At 43.5% G+C, this 15,667-nt stretch overlaps 1 protein-coding gene across 1 annotated transcript in view; it reads left to right on the top strand.

The window, feature by feature from the left end:
- The window catches only part of HIPK1 (homeodomain interacting protein kinase 1), a 31,239-nt gene extending 18,352 nt beyond the window's left edge, over positions 1-12,887 (top strand). The window contains exons 10-16 of the mRNA XM_067558761.1: positions 1,323-1,457; positions 4,366-4,508; positions 4,850-5,032; positions 5,589-5,801; positions 6,156-6,394; positions 6,823-6,959; positions 7,970-12,887. Coding sequence (XP_067414862.1) covers positions 1,323-1,457; positions 4,366-4,508; positions 4,850-5,032; positions 5,589-5,801; positions 6,156-6,394; positions 6,823-6,959; positions 7,970-8,455 — 1,536 coding nt within the window. The 3' untranslated portion in view covers positions 8,456-12,887. The remainder of the gene's footprint in view (positions 1-1,322; positions 1,458-4,365; positions 4,509-4,849; positions 5,033-5,588; positions 5,802-6,155; positions 6,395-6,822; positions 6,960-7,969) is intronic.
- Positions 12,888-15,667: the final 2,780 nt, after the last annotated feature.

Below are 15,667 nucleotides of genomic sequence, written 5' to 3'. Positions count from 1 at the left end.
CTATATACTCAAAAGCAGCAAATTCCATAGGAAATTAATGGGTTTCTGTGCATTATTTACCATGTGAAAAATGAGATCCCAGAAAACAAAAGATTTGAATGACTGATGTTGTATATTCCCATCTTTAATCCAAAGAAATTACTTTTGAGTCCTCTTTTTTGCATAGCTGCATCCTTGATATGAATGGATGTTTCGCTGATTATTTATTTCCAAATGTGTTATCCGAAGAAATGATTAACTTTGAAATTTGAAATATATAGTCTTATTATCTTGCAAAAACTTTAAACTCTTGTCTTCTGCCATAAAAATAATACTCTTTCTAATTCCACCAGAGCAATGTTTTATTTAAATATACAATGGATGCACAGTAATAAGCAAATTTATTCTGGAACATTTTTGTATAGTGAAGAATCCATATCCATCTTTATGGATAATACTGTAATTTGACTTGTTTGCATAGTTTCACAATTTCTGCTGGAAATAATGTACATATTCTTAATGTAATAGCCAAGAAATCTGGCTATATATATATATAATATATCACAGTGACTGGGTCTAGTCATACAGGAGCAATTTTAGGTGATAAATTGTCATTTATTTGTTCAATTCAAATAACAGGTGGCATTTGATGATGAATGCATTTGGTTTACTATAATTGCACAGGTCACAGTATTAAATGAACAGAATAATCTTAAAGGAAGCCATCATGAGGCAAATCATTTCTGCTGCTTTACATGATGAAGTACCAAACGCTAGTTTAAAAAAACCCACTTCAAATAAGATGGTTTTATGGATTAGTTTTGTTTCTTGGCAATCTCTCCATGATTAGTGTTCATTTCTAGTAATCTAAAGACCCCTGGTGACTTTAAGATTATTAAAGTTCCTTAGTTTATCCTTTCTTGAGAAAACTGTGCATGTAATAGCATGTGTATGATTATACATGATGTACGACATATATCATTATGGCCCAGTACAGTATATACAAGAGATGGCATGCAATATGTCGTTTCAGTGTGTTTACATCTAGGGTTTGCCCAGAATAAGGTATTACTAAGTTTGAACCAGTTTTGTGATTTTTAAATCACCAGAAGGAAGCTGTTCCCTGTTTCCCTTGAGTTTCCTCAGGAATGTTTGCCTCTTGGTCACATTAGCCCCTAGAAGACCAGATGGAGTATTGGTTTCAGTACATACATTTGATTGCTGCGCCCCACCGAAGAGCGTTGTTAGTACCAATAGGGTGAAAGTCTTTCTGGCCCTACCGCTGAACCCAATTAATCTGCCTCAGTACGTTTGTTTCACTCACTTCCTAATCTACGTTTCAGGGAAGCTGTACACCACTAATGGTAGCAACTGTTCATCCTCAAGTAGCCACCATCACGCCGCAGTATGCGGTGCCCTTTACTCTGAACTGCGCAGCCGGCCGGCCAGCGCTAGTAGAACAGACGGCTGCAGTACTGGTAATTGCCTCCCTTGATTGTGTTCACTAACGGAGTTTTTGTTTTAACTTAGACTTGCAGAGGGCATGGAAGCATGTGCCATCTTGTGGCTGTGTTCTTGCTACATCTTAATGTCTTGTTGTTTTCCTCCCCAACATTGCTGAAGCACTGTCTGACTCTGATGTTTAGTGTGGCTCTGTAAAGAATCCAGATCCATTGACTGTTGCTCTTTACTAGTCCAGTGTTGTAAAGCTCTTCTCCTCAGCTCAGAAGAGCTGTAACTGTGTGTGTCTTCTGCTTACTGTCCTCTCTTTATCTTTTAATGGTTGAAAACAAAGGAAACGGCCATTAGTTTGACTCTGCTACAGGTACCTGGGTGGCCTGAATTTGAACCAGTTGGCAAGTTAGCTGCATTTTTTGTTTTAATAGTTTAAAGCTTCTTTGCATGTAGAATTGTTTCAAGTGCTTAAGCTCAGGCTAAAACCTCTAATGATAGCAAGTGCTTTTTAATTTATTGCGTTAACAATCAAGAAATCTTAACCTTCACTGAATAATGACAATAATTCTGTGACCTTTCATTATCTATAACCAATCACTGGCAACAGGCACCATCTAGATAAAGATGTTGCTCCCCACAGATGCTTTTCGTTCTTAGTTACTTTTGTGGTTGAAATTAAAGGTGAGCTCTAGCTTTTTAGATGGCAACAGTTTCCCAGGCTAGTTCTGATTGAACTAAATGTCAAACTGAAAGGGGCTGGGCAGGAGGTACACCTGGGTTTAAAATCTATGCTTTCAAAATTGTTTCCCTCTGAATTTGTCTGGTGTCTGCATCAGAATTGACTCTGCAGGTGTCACAAGCCAGTCATTTTAAAACCACAGAATCAGATCAGTGAAGCATATGGAAACATCACAATGCACTTTAAGTCCTGCTGTCCACACGTCTTTCGAAGCACACTCCATTTCTTACATAAACCATTTTGTCTTTGTGACTTTAAAGTAATAATTTATTAGCATCTTTTTCTCCCAAGCTGGAGACGTCTTTGGGGTGGATTTTGCTCCAGCCAGAGCTATGGTCTTACTGTCACTAGTGACTTAAGTTTGCCCATTCGAGTGTCTGCTACTAGCCACAATATTAAATGCTCCCTGTTTTTGAGGATGGAAAGGCAGGCAAATGGGTTCTTGTGGATCACAGTTGTTTGTACTGAAAAGACCCAAAGGATCTTATTTCCCTTTCACCTCTTTTCAAATTCTTCTTGCTGAAGGGCTGACATTGCAAATGGCAGGAGTGTATGGAGCAGAGCACGGAGCACCATTAAGTGACTGGTGACTCTTTCAAAGTGCATTTGGGTTTCTGAGCTAACAGGCCAATGAGATCTGTTCTTCCATCTGTGTGCAGGTGACTTGGTGCATAACTCCCCTGTATGTCAGTAGGAGTTCAGAGCTATCGGTCTTCAAACTAGGAGCCTGGATTCTTATTTTCTCCAGAGAATCTGATAAGTCTCTTCGGTTTCCTGGAGCCTTTGTCCCACATTGCTCATCTTTAGTGCTTCCAACACTTCTCTCTTTGCTGCTTAACTTCAGTTTGCATTCGCCATTTGCTACGCTATGCCTATTTTTGTCCTTCCTCTGTCAAAACAGTTCGTCGCTTGGAAGGCCTGATTTCTGTCTCCCGTTGGGAAGTTAGATCTCGCTCTGTATTAAACTCTCTGCTTTGTCTTGTGCAGGTGTTGGCTTTTGGAAAGACGCATGGTGTGACTATTAACATATTTCTCTTTTTTTTATTATTCTGCTTATGTTGGCAGAGGTGTTAGCAGATCTCTGCTTGAAGGCTTCCTGTCTGGAACCAGTATTTGTAATAAGTGGATCTGTTACTTGCAGAAATATTTTGTTTAAAAACAGCATGTGTTTGTGCTTTTGCAGTTTAAACTGCAAGAAACAGAATCGTATGTGTTCTACATCATAGAGCTATTGAACTGCAGAACTCTGTTTGTTGCAGAAAATTCTGCACGTTACCAATTTAGACTGAAAAGCCAGTATCTTTATGAGCTGAAAGTGAGAGGAATTTTGACCATCTCACATATGACAAACACAGCATGAGATACGTTTATGGGTTGTTATTTTTAAAATATATTGACTATTTTACTCCCTTCAGCAACTTAATCCAAGTGGTAAAATGTCCATATTTGTAACTAGATTTTTATTTTTGGAGCATGTTAGCAAGAGGAAAGCATTTTCAAATGATAACATTGAGCTCCAGTTATCTAAACTACTTGCATTTTGCGCCATTTCCTAAGTCAGTTTTAATCTTTTTGTAAACTCTGAAAACGTATTGAAAATGCAGCCCAGACCCTGCCGTAAGAATCCATACTTGTGTCAGGGGATGTTGGCATTTCTGCCATCACCCCACTTCCTCTCTTCGCTGCTGGAGAAGAGATTGGGAATGAGCGGAGAAGTTTCCGCTGTCTTTGCTTCCACTCATTTTGAGCACTATAAACAACGTGTTTGTGAAACAACTGCTGAAAGGGCTAAATTGCTTCCAAATTTGACTACTTCATCGAAGATTCTTTCATTTTATTGTCTTCAGAACCATCCCAGATTCACTTGTTCTCTAGTAATGGCCCCTAGTATTTCAGTTGATGTAGTCTACCCACTTTCTGGTATTCTTTTCTGCAGTATAGTCTAAACACCATCCTCTTCCCCAGGTGACATTTATGATAGAAAAGGTGGACAAACTGGCTGGGGAAGTTTGTTTCTCTGGTTTTCTTATTCTCTTCCTGTAGTGAGGCCATTTGAGGAAGTACAATCACATACCTTTATCTCTGCAAGTAAACAATCTACACACCTGATTTTATTGTTTGGAACAAGTCTTTCTCCCTGATCTTGGAAATTGAAGCTTAGTGAGTCTGTTTTTCTGTTTGTTGTTTTGCAGCAGGCCTGGCCTGGAGGGACCCAGCAGATCCTGCTACCTTCCACCTGGCAGCAGCTTCCAGGGGTTGCGCTGCACAATTCTGTTCAGCCCACAGCTGTGATTCCAGAGCCAATTGGAAGCAACCAACAGTTAGCTGACTGGAGGTAAGGGTCTGTATTAAAGCAGAGGTTGATTATGAGCCCAGTGAAGTGATGGGATAATACGTAGCAGGTAAGTGCTTCCTTCATTAACAGCTTTCCATGTCACCTAAGCCTAAAACCTGCCTGTGCCGCCGTTGTCAGGAGCGGTACAGTTACCATGGACAGGTACAACTTACAAGTGACACTTCAGAATGCTTGCACCAGTGTGTTAGTGAGACGTCTCCCGTGGAATGTGAGCCAGCGTACACCCTCACCCCACAGCCAGAGCCGTCCTGCACTATGTGCTGCTGTGTTTGCATCTGGCTGGCAGCCCAGTCAGTGTTTGGGTCTCTCTCTCCCCGTAGGAATGCACATTCCCATGGAAACCAGTACAGCACCATCATGCAGCAGCCATCCTTACTGACTAACCATGTGGCTCTAGCTACTGCTCAGCCTCTGAATGTTGGAGTTGCTCACGTTGTAAGGCAGCAGCAGAACAGCAGCCTCTTAGTGAAGAAGAACAAACAGCCAGCACAGAGCACAGCAAAGTAAGGACCCCTCACTGCTGCCCCTTCGAACCATTGCGGGGAGGAAATGGACAGAAGGTCCCTTTGCAGGATGCGCAGATCATGGGATGCTAGCACCTGGCTCAAATGGCAGAGTTGTCTGTAGCTGTTTTTAGTGAGTGGCAGTCCCATATGAAAGGGTGCTAGCTAAGGGCTGACTGCTGAACTCCTTCCTCAGGCAATCTTAGCTGCAGTGGGAGGGCAGAAACTGTCACTCTGGTTGTGCATTGCCCAGCAGAATGGGGCCCTGCCCTGTTCAGGGCCTCGAGGTATTGCTGTAGTACGAACAACAGAGCCCAGGCTCTGAATAATGGAGCATCAGAGGAGAGCCTCCTGCACTTAGGGGAATTCCACCCCATTTAACGCTGCATCGCTGTGCAAAGGCCCCTCTGTGCTGGGATGTGTCTGACTGGGAGCTTTTCATGGCTTGAGTGTTTAGTTCTGTAAGGATGTCAGCTCTGTGGCTGTCTGTCTCTAGGTAGGCAGGACAGTTTGGCCACTGAACAATCTCCTTGTCTTGCCCTATTGCTTCCTGCAGGCCCAGCGCGACACTGGAGGCCATGCCTTCCCAAGGCTACTCATTGATCGGGAGCAGCCCCCTTCGTGCTGCCTCCTCCTCCAGTGCTCTCATTGCAGTGCAGGAACAGCACCAGCCCATTGTAATCCCAGACACGCCTAGCCCACCTGTCAGCGTCATCACCATCCGCAGCGATACCGACGAAGAGGAAGACAACAAATACAAGCCTGCGAGGTACAGTCTGACTTGACAGCTAATCCCATTTTGCCCTGAACTTAGCACAGCCAGTGCACTCCCCTGTCCCGACTTGCCTTCCAAGAGAATGCCAATGGGAGGAGAAGAGTGCCAGGGATAGAAAAGAAAAATGCATGCAGAGCATTTTCTCAGGCTGTGCTAAGAAATCTGTGGAAAAATCTCTGACGTGAAGCACAGAATGTAACATCAAGCCATCTGCGCTATTTTGATTCTCCATTAACTGGAATAAAAATCAAGACTGTAAAAGAAGAGAGAGCAGTGACAGAGCTAGGGTGGTAAGATACCTCCTGGGTGCAGCGCAGTGTAAATGAGGAGTGTGTTTTCTCTCCCTAGCTTGGGCATGAAGCAGAGATCCAATGTCATCAGTTACGTTACCGTGAATGACTCCCCAGATTCAGACTCATCCCTCAATAGCCCCTACACCACAGATCCACTCTCTGCCGTCCGGAGGGCTGAGAGGGCACTGGAGCTGCCTACCAGGGGAGCGGCCGACAGCTCCAGCGCCCGTACCATCATCGTACCGCCTCTGAAAACACAGCTGAATGACTGCATAGGAACTACCCAGTCTTCAGGTAGGTGCCCACTCCGACAAAGACTGCTGCATGGCTGAACTGCCAGACCCGCTCCTTGTATCTGTAGCTCTTACAGCGCTGTCCCCAGTGTCATAACAGCCATTACTAGGTCTTGGGCAGTTTTAAACGTCATGTTCTATGCTGTTTCATATCTGCTGCCCTCAGGTTATATGAATCTTCTGGGTCTGTATTAAGACTCACTGAATATAAAAGGATATAGGTTATTGGCTGCATTCCCCCCGTAGTTGATTGTAACGTTACTAATATCTCTGTGAAATGCTGCAGGCTATTGGTTCTTCCAAGTTTGAAACTGTAACTAGAGAAATGACCCTGTAACGGAAGGCTCCTGCATTGTTTTAAGATACACAGACTGGTGAGACCTTGGAATACGTGAGGGGAGAATGGACTAAACTGCTAATCTTTTTCAGGCATTCTGAGTAGCATCAGCAAAACCAAACCAGTGGCATCTGTGAGTGGGCAGTCATCGGGATGTTGTATAACGCCAAGCGGGTACCGGCCTCACCGCATGGTGACCAATGGTGTGCAGCCCCTCAACCTCAGCCAGGTAAGCCAGGCTGTGGCTCTCACTTTGTCTGCTGCTGGCTTCATAATGTCACTGAGGCGTGGTACTAACAAGCAGGGTTCTGTCCCGTTGGACCCTGTGTTATGGGGAGAGGAAGAGGGCTGGCTCACAAAGCAGCAGAAGGGCCGTAGCTGCTTCCTCCTGGTTTGAATTAAGTAGCTGGTTCTGGTTTGGTCTCTGGCAGACCCCTGCCGTCTCTGCAGTGGGTGGGAGCAGCTCCTGGCAGTTGGTGTGCAAGTGAAGGGACCATGCAGTGCACAGATTCTCTGATCTCTGCCCCACACGCCCTTGCCATGCTGGCGAAGGAGATACTGCCTCAGCCCGTGGCTGGACTGGATTAGCCGCTGGAGGGAGGATTCCTCTGCGCCTCCCTCTCTCCCACAGAGCTTCCCCGTCCCAGCCAAGAGATTGGGGCTAGAAATTGGCCCTTGATGGATTCTGTGCGTATTCCCTTCAGAGCCCTGAGCCTAGGCTAACTTCAGCTTGTGGCCCTGGTTCTTGTGTTTGACAAGCTCATGTCAGCTCCAGCGAGGCCAGGCTTCTCTGCAACGAGACGTGCGTAGCCTCCACTCTGCCTTCAGATCAGCTGCAGGTGACTGACTGTGCAGCCAGACCTGCTTGCTGGATTCCAGGACTAGAACAGCTCCTGCTCAGGCGTGGCCAGACGGGAGCCGTGGGCTGTTGTGCCACAGGGCACCTCTACATTTAGAATAGAGTAAAGCTGGATATGAAGCCACTGGTTGGTAACAGTGCGACGTATCTCCATAGTCAGTAAAAACTGCCCTTCCTGAGGCTGCCGCAGTATCCCTGGGGGCCCTGCTGCAGACTTTAGGTCCATCTCTGAAGAAAAAATGGGGCCATGCCCCATGAGTTCTTGAACCCTCCTCATCTAGAACCATCTTAGAGCCCACCAGTCGCTGGATTTCATCCCCCCACCTACAGGCGTTACATGAGGGGTGCCCGCAACTTTATTGATTTTTCTCCTTTTGCAGAATCAGCCAACAACAGTGTTGGCCTCGCAGGAGAGAAGCGGAAATCCAGCTCCACGCAGACAGCAAGCTTATGTCGCTCCCCTCACATCCGCTATATCTCAGGCTCCCTACACATTCCAGCACGGCAGCCCAGCTCATCCCCACCTGGCAGCAGCTACGGCGAGCACACATCTTCCCAGCCAGCCTCACATGTACACCTACGCACCAACCACTGCTGCAACACTGGGCTCCACAACTTCCATCGCTCATCTCTTCTCCCCTCAGGGCTCGTCAAGGCACACAACATACGCTGCCCATCCCAGCACTCTGGTCCACCAGGTACCAGTGAGTGTTGGTCCCAGCTTGCTGACTTCTGCAAATGTCCCGCCTGCCCAGTACCAACATCAGTTTGCTACTCAGTCCTATATTGGTGCTTCCCGAGGATCTGCTATTTACGCTGGATACCCGCTGAGCCCGACGAAAATCAACCAGTATTCATACTTGTAGTTCAGGGGCTCCCTTGGGTTTGCAGTGATAGTTACTAGTCCACTGTGGGTAGAGCTGGATTCGGTAACAGCCCTGAAGAATCAAAGGAGGTTTACAGGTGAACTATTACCTGCTGTTGACTGTACTGTTGTCATCTCCTCTAGGTCTGGATGTACCATGTTTGACAATGTCTCTGCTTGGGGAATTCAGTCACTAACTGGGCAGCATCCTTTGTTACCAGGAAAAGGGTCATTGATTAAGATTTTAATCTTTTACTTAATTTTTATAGATGCTTTTAAACAAGATCACAGCTCAGTTTATTTAAAGCGATTCTGGTGTTATGGTAGTCGGTGGAGAAAAGCAAATCAATGTCTTTAAAGACAAATGCTGATTTTTTAAACTCTTATAATTTAAACAGACTAGCAGATTATATTTTAGCAGCTTGCACAAATTCATATTGCCACTAAAAATATAATGCACATTTATCTCAGAAAGTTGCTAGAGCAGATTTCAAACTTGAGTTTAATATTTTAAAGTTTGTTTTACAATTCATTTTCTCACTAGCAGATTGCTGTTTCTGCAGAAGCAATCACATCTCTCTCACTATCAAGATTTTCTGTTTACTTTCCTGCTTTGTAAGGGTATGATAGAGGCAGCTATCTTGTATTAGCAACCTAATATTCAAAAGTCTATTTAAACAATGAAATCTTCATTTTATTTTCTTGTCAAGTCTGAATATCCATAACACAGTTGGTTTTTGTCATTGTAGAAGCTATTAAATTAAGTTTTTCAGTTCTGTCATACAGTGAAATTTCGCATATAATACAACTGCTTTGCCAAAATGCGGTATTCTTCAGCTGAGAATTAATAGTGCTGCATTGCTCTTTTGAGTTTGGTTTCTTTGGAGTATTAGACACTGGCCCTATAATGAAGCTGGATTCCTTCACAGAGGCACAGGGCATTTGTTTGATTTGTTTTCTTTATATTTTTCCTTGCATGAGTCATTTGGGAGGTAGTTGAACAATTTGAAACACAGTGAAATACTGATGTGTACAGCTTTTTATACTCCTGTGAGCATATCCTCCTGGATTATGCTAGCAGCCAACTTTAAAGCGCTCTTAATAAGACTTGCATACAGTAAGTGCATGTAGGAATTGGGGGAGGGGGAGAAAAAAATCCAGATTTTAAAGTTTATTACTGAATTTAAAACTATTTTAGAAGTTTTGTAATGGTGGTGTTTTAATATTTTACATAAAATGAAATATGTACATATTGATTAGAAAAAAATATAACAAGCAAACTTCCTGCTAACCCCAAATGTTCTGTCTTTGTAATCAAAATGTGTAGTGATTATACTTGAACTCTGTACCTAGTGTTTGTCTAATTCTTAAACGTTCCTGGGGATGAAATTGATGTGTCCTTTGTATTTAAACCAAAATGAATTGATATGTCAGAATGTATGTGAAATAATGCAATCATTAGAGCTCATCACTGTAGCACTGAGAGAGAGAGAGAGAAAGAAAGTGGAGCCTCATGGGAGAAAAGGATACCTTCTGATCTGTTTTGCACAGGTATGTGTGATGAAGAGTTGTTTGATGTGTCCCCTTATTGTAGTGCCTTAAATGATGTTGTGTGACTAGAGTTTACAGTGAGCTTGCCTTATGAGGGACCAGCAAGCCCCCATTGAATTGAAAGCAATTCACTAAGTTTATCATAGCAAGAATGGCAGGATGGTGCATAGGTGCATCCTTCTCAGTTGTAATGCTAACATGAAAGGCTACGTTTTTGTCCAGAGTGAAGCGATGTTTCCTTAAGCTTTCCTTGAAACGGCACATATACTGTTAGATGTCTGTCGGCGCATTTTGAATAGGGTAGTGCTGGGAATGCATTGGAATATTTAGTCTGATATTGCAGAAGTGATTTTAAGTATGTGCAGTCACTTTATTAGATTAGAGTGTGACGTTAACCTCCTCCCGTGTTACTATCAGACAGTCCTTGTACAATATTGCTAGCTTGGTGACAGAATGTTTATACCAAAGAGAGCCTGCTGTAAAGCACATAACATACCAGTACTATGAAAAAGTTTTATACCGCAACTGCTAATGTGGAACGGTTGGGCGGGTTTATTAGCTATAGCATTAGTTAAAGGAATACTCCGTTTGGGTACCAGTGTGGTTTCTAAACTACACTTGTTTCCTTGGGTCCCTTGAACTAGGAATTATTTCTTGATCTTCAATACATAGATAAGCATCTTGGCCAAATGGAAAATAAACTGGCTTGAGCAGTGGTATTACTGCAGCAATAAGAGGTTTTTGCAGCCTTGAAACCCAGTTTATGTTCCGTCTAACTTGAAAACAGGCTAGTTCTACAACTGGTACATGACATGACTGTATCTAGAAGTGCAAAATTCAGTTCTGAAATTCCACATTACTGGGATAGGAAGGACTAAGATGGCTTGAAACTGATCAGTTGTAAAAGGTTTGGTGTCTCTTTCATAGCAAGGACTTTGAAACTGGATGGGTGTGGTTAGCAACATCATAACCAGAAGTCGTCGTCTCGTGTACTTTTAGTCCCAGCACTCCTATAAATATGAGGATAATTGAGCAATCCCAATACTTCCCATCACTAGTGTTAAGAATGCTCTGTGTTGCTGTAACATTATCAAAATCTTGTTCACTTAGTGCCAAGCACTTTCTTACTTTTTCCATGTCATGTGGCCCGTATTCAGTACTTTCCCTCAAGATACCTCTTGGATACAGAGTTGTGCCTTCCTTTCCAAAGGCAGACAGACTCCAACATCTGGATTACATGGAAACTTTTTACCAATTTCACAAATAGTAAAAACAACGAGAGTCCTGTAGCACTTTAAAGCCTGACAAATTTAATTTCTGCAGGCATAAGCTTTCGTGGGCTGTAACCCACTTCGTCAGTGCTACAGGACTCTCTTGTGTTTGCTGTACACAGACTAACACGGCTACCCCTCTGGAACAAATAGTGAAGTGTTTCCTGTGAAGTTCTTAAGGAGAGAAAAATAACCAAGACCTCTAACAACATGAACTAATCAACTCGGGAAAAACCTTCGTTTAAAAAGAAACTAAACAAAACTTGCGTCTTTAGAGTACCTCTTACATAGTTTAAAAACCCCCAAATCCGCCAAAGTTATCCAGTAAGAATATTCTCATCTCCAGTGATTCAAACACCCATCAACATTGGTAAAAGGAGGATGAGATGGGAACTGCATAGAGGGGATGTAACATGCTCTATTTCAAATAACACCGAAGCTACATCTGACTTCTAGTGCGACACGCACTATTAACACTCTCCCCGCAGGGCCAGATTCTGATCTCATCACTGGATTTACAGTGGTGTAACATCAAAATGTAACCCACAGTGTGTGTTGCCCAGTCAAGTGTATGTTAAAGGTTCACCTCTGAGGAGGGGCAGCCTTTCTCCCAGTCCATATCCAGCTGTCTCCATGCGGATCCAGTGAAGCATTAAAGAATGAGTAGCCTCACTGTGACAGCTGTTCTGCATTGTGTGTAAACAAACACGCTATTTCTGAATATAAATTTCAGCCCTTTCTTAAACTATGATCAACTTTTGAAATATTGATTAGATGGAGTTTGGGATTCACCTTTTGAATCAGAGCTAACTCTTGTCCCATTGAGAGTCAGTCTTGTGATTCATAAACTGAGTTTACTTCAAGTTGTTCCTGTTAGCTGACTTGCATTCATAGCTGTGATACCCCACTGCAGAAGCAACATCAGAGCTTTTCTGCTTCGCACCTAGTTGACTGATGCAGTAATTTACCTCTGATTCAGCAATTCGTTTTTTTGTTTTGTTTTTTAGTACATGGTAAACTAAATTGCTTCTAAATGACAGGATTGGCACAGCCCTGCTTTCTCTTTTATTTAAACTTATGAATGGTGCCGCATGTCTACGTGGTTGTTTGTTCGTTGCTAAACTTTATTATAATGTGTGATTTCAGATTCAGCTTGAAATATATCTATCTCACTACATGTAGCAGTACATTATATGTAATGTTAGTATTTCTGCTTGAATCCTTGATATTGCAATGGAATTCCTACTTTATTAAATGTATTTGATATGCTAATTACTGTGTGAAATTTAACTTTCTTTTATGGTTGTACTCTTCCTTTTTACAAACCGCTAGATACAGGTAGTTTCTGACATTTACTGATCTATGTTTGTATTGCCAATGTACTTAGGGGGTATGTAAAAATCATTTTAACAAAAGAAATATAGATATTTAAAAATTTAATACTAACTATATGGGAAAAGGGTCCATTGTGAAAACATAGTTTATCTTTGGATTCAGTGTTTGTCTTTGGTTTTACAAAGTAGCTTGTATTTTAAGTACTTTCTACATAATATGGTAAAAATGTAGAACAATTGCAATGCATCAATAAAAGGGTTAATTTTCTGTTCTTTATTCACTTGGCAATTTCTGAGACTATCAAGGATGAACTCCAGAGACCCTGTGCCTTTCCAGACCGTGACTATAGGGTCCAAATGACTCATTGTTCAGGTCTGTGTTCTATGTGCCCATGTGAGCAGCACAGTACCCTGGGTAAGAAATGTATCTGGGGCCTCTCCCAAGCTGATTGCAGAATTAGACATTAAACCTGTGCTCTTGCCTGTTCAGAGCCAGTGTTTCGGCTCCACTCCCAGGGTGTTGTGTAACTGTTGGGAGGTGCTCTGGTGTCTTTTGCCAAAGTTTCCACAGCTGTGCATGAGGCTGGGCACTTGTTGGGTGGCTGGCTGGCTGCCTCCCAGCCAGGCTGTGTATGGAGCTGTATGTAAACCCTTTGGACTCCCCTGGGCTTGGAAGCACCTTGATCCTGATTTTCAGAGTTCCTAAGCAGCTGCATTTTCTGCTGAAGTCCGTGGGAGCTGCAGGCACTCGGCAACTCTGATAAACCACGTGCTCTCTAAATGTGAGTGAACAATGACACAGGATGGGAAAAGCAGGCATTTCCTTGAGTTGTGAGATTAGGGTTGTTGCCACTATGGAACACACCAGTGATTAATCCTCTTCCTCTTCTGAGTAAAAGCAAGGCTTTCCCTGTGACCTTCAGATTTTTTTGGGCCCAGTTTTACGCCCTCCAGACTTGCCAAAGCAGCACCATTGACTTAAGTGAGGTTGCAGGATATTACGTTTTTTAGTAAGTCTGTATAACAAAGCCCCAGGCAGTTCATCCATGGGCCTGAACCCGGAACCAGCTATGTGCTCCCCAAACGTTTGCCTGCATGGTGCAGCAAAAGAAAGACTGAGATAATAAGTCAGCAGAGAGCGCATGGCAGGACTCCACTTTGATTATTGGGGCTTGCCAAGGTGACCATTTTGGAGACCTCTTTCTGCTATTGCAAAAGCTTGAAAAGGATTAGCTGTTTTCAAATTGCTCAACAAACCTGGCAATTACAAAACTGAACCCTGCCTCCCTCCTCATCCCCACGCCATCTGCCTCTTACTAGCACCTGGATCCCTGGCTTTTCCCAGAACAGCAAAGTGCACACTCTCATCTTAGTCCCAATTTTCCCATATAATTTGCAGCCTGACTGGGGTGATTAATTTATGTGCAGGGTACGTGTTCTATTCAGTGCCTCACATAGTCTCTCACTTGTATGTCTTTATATCATTCATATAGGGTTACATTTCATGCTGTATTTACCCCCAAGGAATATTTTCCAGTCAGAATCACAGAAATGCAGGGCTGGAAGGGCTCTGGAGTGGTCATCATGTCATCCAACCCTCTGCGCTGAGGCAGAACCAAGTAAACCTAGACCATCCTTGACAAGTATTTGTCCAACCTGTTCTTAAAACCCTCCAGTGACAGGGATTCCACAACCTCCCTTGGAAATTTATTCCTGTGTTTAACTACCCTTGTAGTTAGAAGTGTTTCCTAACAGCTAACCCTGATCTCCCTTGCTGCAGATTAAGCCCCTTACTTCTTGTCCTGTCTTCAGTGGACCTGGAGAACAACTGCTCACCATACTCTTTATAAAAGCCTTAATGTATTTGAAGACTTATCAGGTTCCCGCTCGATCTTCTTTTCTGAAGACTAAACATGTCCAGATTTTTAACCTGTCCTCCAATGTCAGGTTTTTGAAATTTTAACGCTTTAGTTGCTCTCCTCTGGATTTTCCAATTTGTCCACATCTTTCTTAAAGCACAACATGCAGTACTCCAGCTGAGGCCCAGAGCAGGACAATTACCTCACGTGTCTTACAAATGACACTCCCGTTTGAGTGCAGTCTTTCAACCAGCTGTGCACCCACCTTTACAGAAGTTTCATCTAGGCCACGTTTTCCTAGTTTGACTATGAAGATCTATCACATCTGCTGCTTCCTCTCCTCCCTCCATCCACTAGGCCAGTAACTGCATCAAAGAAGGCAATTGGGTTGGTTTGGCATGATTGGTTCTTGACAAATCCATGCTGGCTGTTCCTTATTATTATCTGTTATCCTCTAAGTGCTGACAAATGGATTGTTTAATTATTTGCTCCACTATCGTTCCAGATATCGAAGTTAGGTTGACTGGTCTGTAATTCTCTGGTTGTCTTTGTTCGCCTTTTTAAAGATAGTACTGTTTGCCCTTCTCCAGTCTTCCAGGACCTCACTCATCCTCCAGAAGTTCTTGAAGGCAATCACTAATGATCCAATATAAACCGTGCGTATTCATGAATGCACTGAGTGTGGGTACAAGGTTAGAAACAACAGCCAGCTCATTAGAGACTAGCTGGGCTCCCTCTGTGCAATAGCCCGCACTGCCTCCTTGTAAAGACACGAGTGAAGAGTTGAACCCTGCCCCATACCTAACAATTCAGATACAGCCTAAGTCTCCATTGCCCCCCCCCTCACGCCGTTGTTTACCCCAGTCCCAAGTGAGTGAGGTGTGGCTGTAAAACTACCCAGCTGGCTTGTGGCGGACCCAGGATGCACCGGAGTGAGGCACTGGAGAATCCAGCCCAAAGACCGGGGAGAGTAGATTCTAGATTCAAGCGCCCTCCGGCTGCTCATGCCTGGCCCTGGATGTTTCAAGATAAGGCTGACCATAGGACTCTGCACATGCTGGAGTCTGATCTGTGTCTTGTGTGAGGATCTCGGAAGGGACGCTAGATGGTGCACTAAACCTTTGGCTAGAGAGCAAGCTCAGAGAGCCACAGCTGCAGAAAAGGGCTGCGCTGGTGACACAGGAGACCCACGTCTAAT

This window comes from Emydura macquarii, unplaced genomic scaffold, assembly GCF_026122565.2.
Source record: "Emydura macquarii macquarii isolate MOO-44397 ecotype Brisbane River unplaced genomic scaffold, CSIRO-AGI_Emac_v2 contig_2184, whole genome shotgun sequence".
Classification (NCBI taxonomy): Eukaryota; Metazoa; Chordata; order Testudines; family Chelidae; genus Emydura; species Emydura macquarii.
Note: the sequence above shows the minus strand (reverse complement) of the source record. Positions and strands in the feature narration are given on the sequence as shown.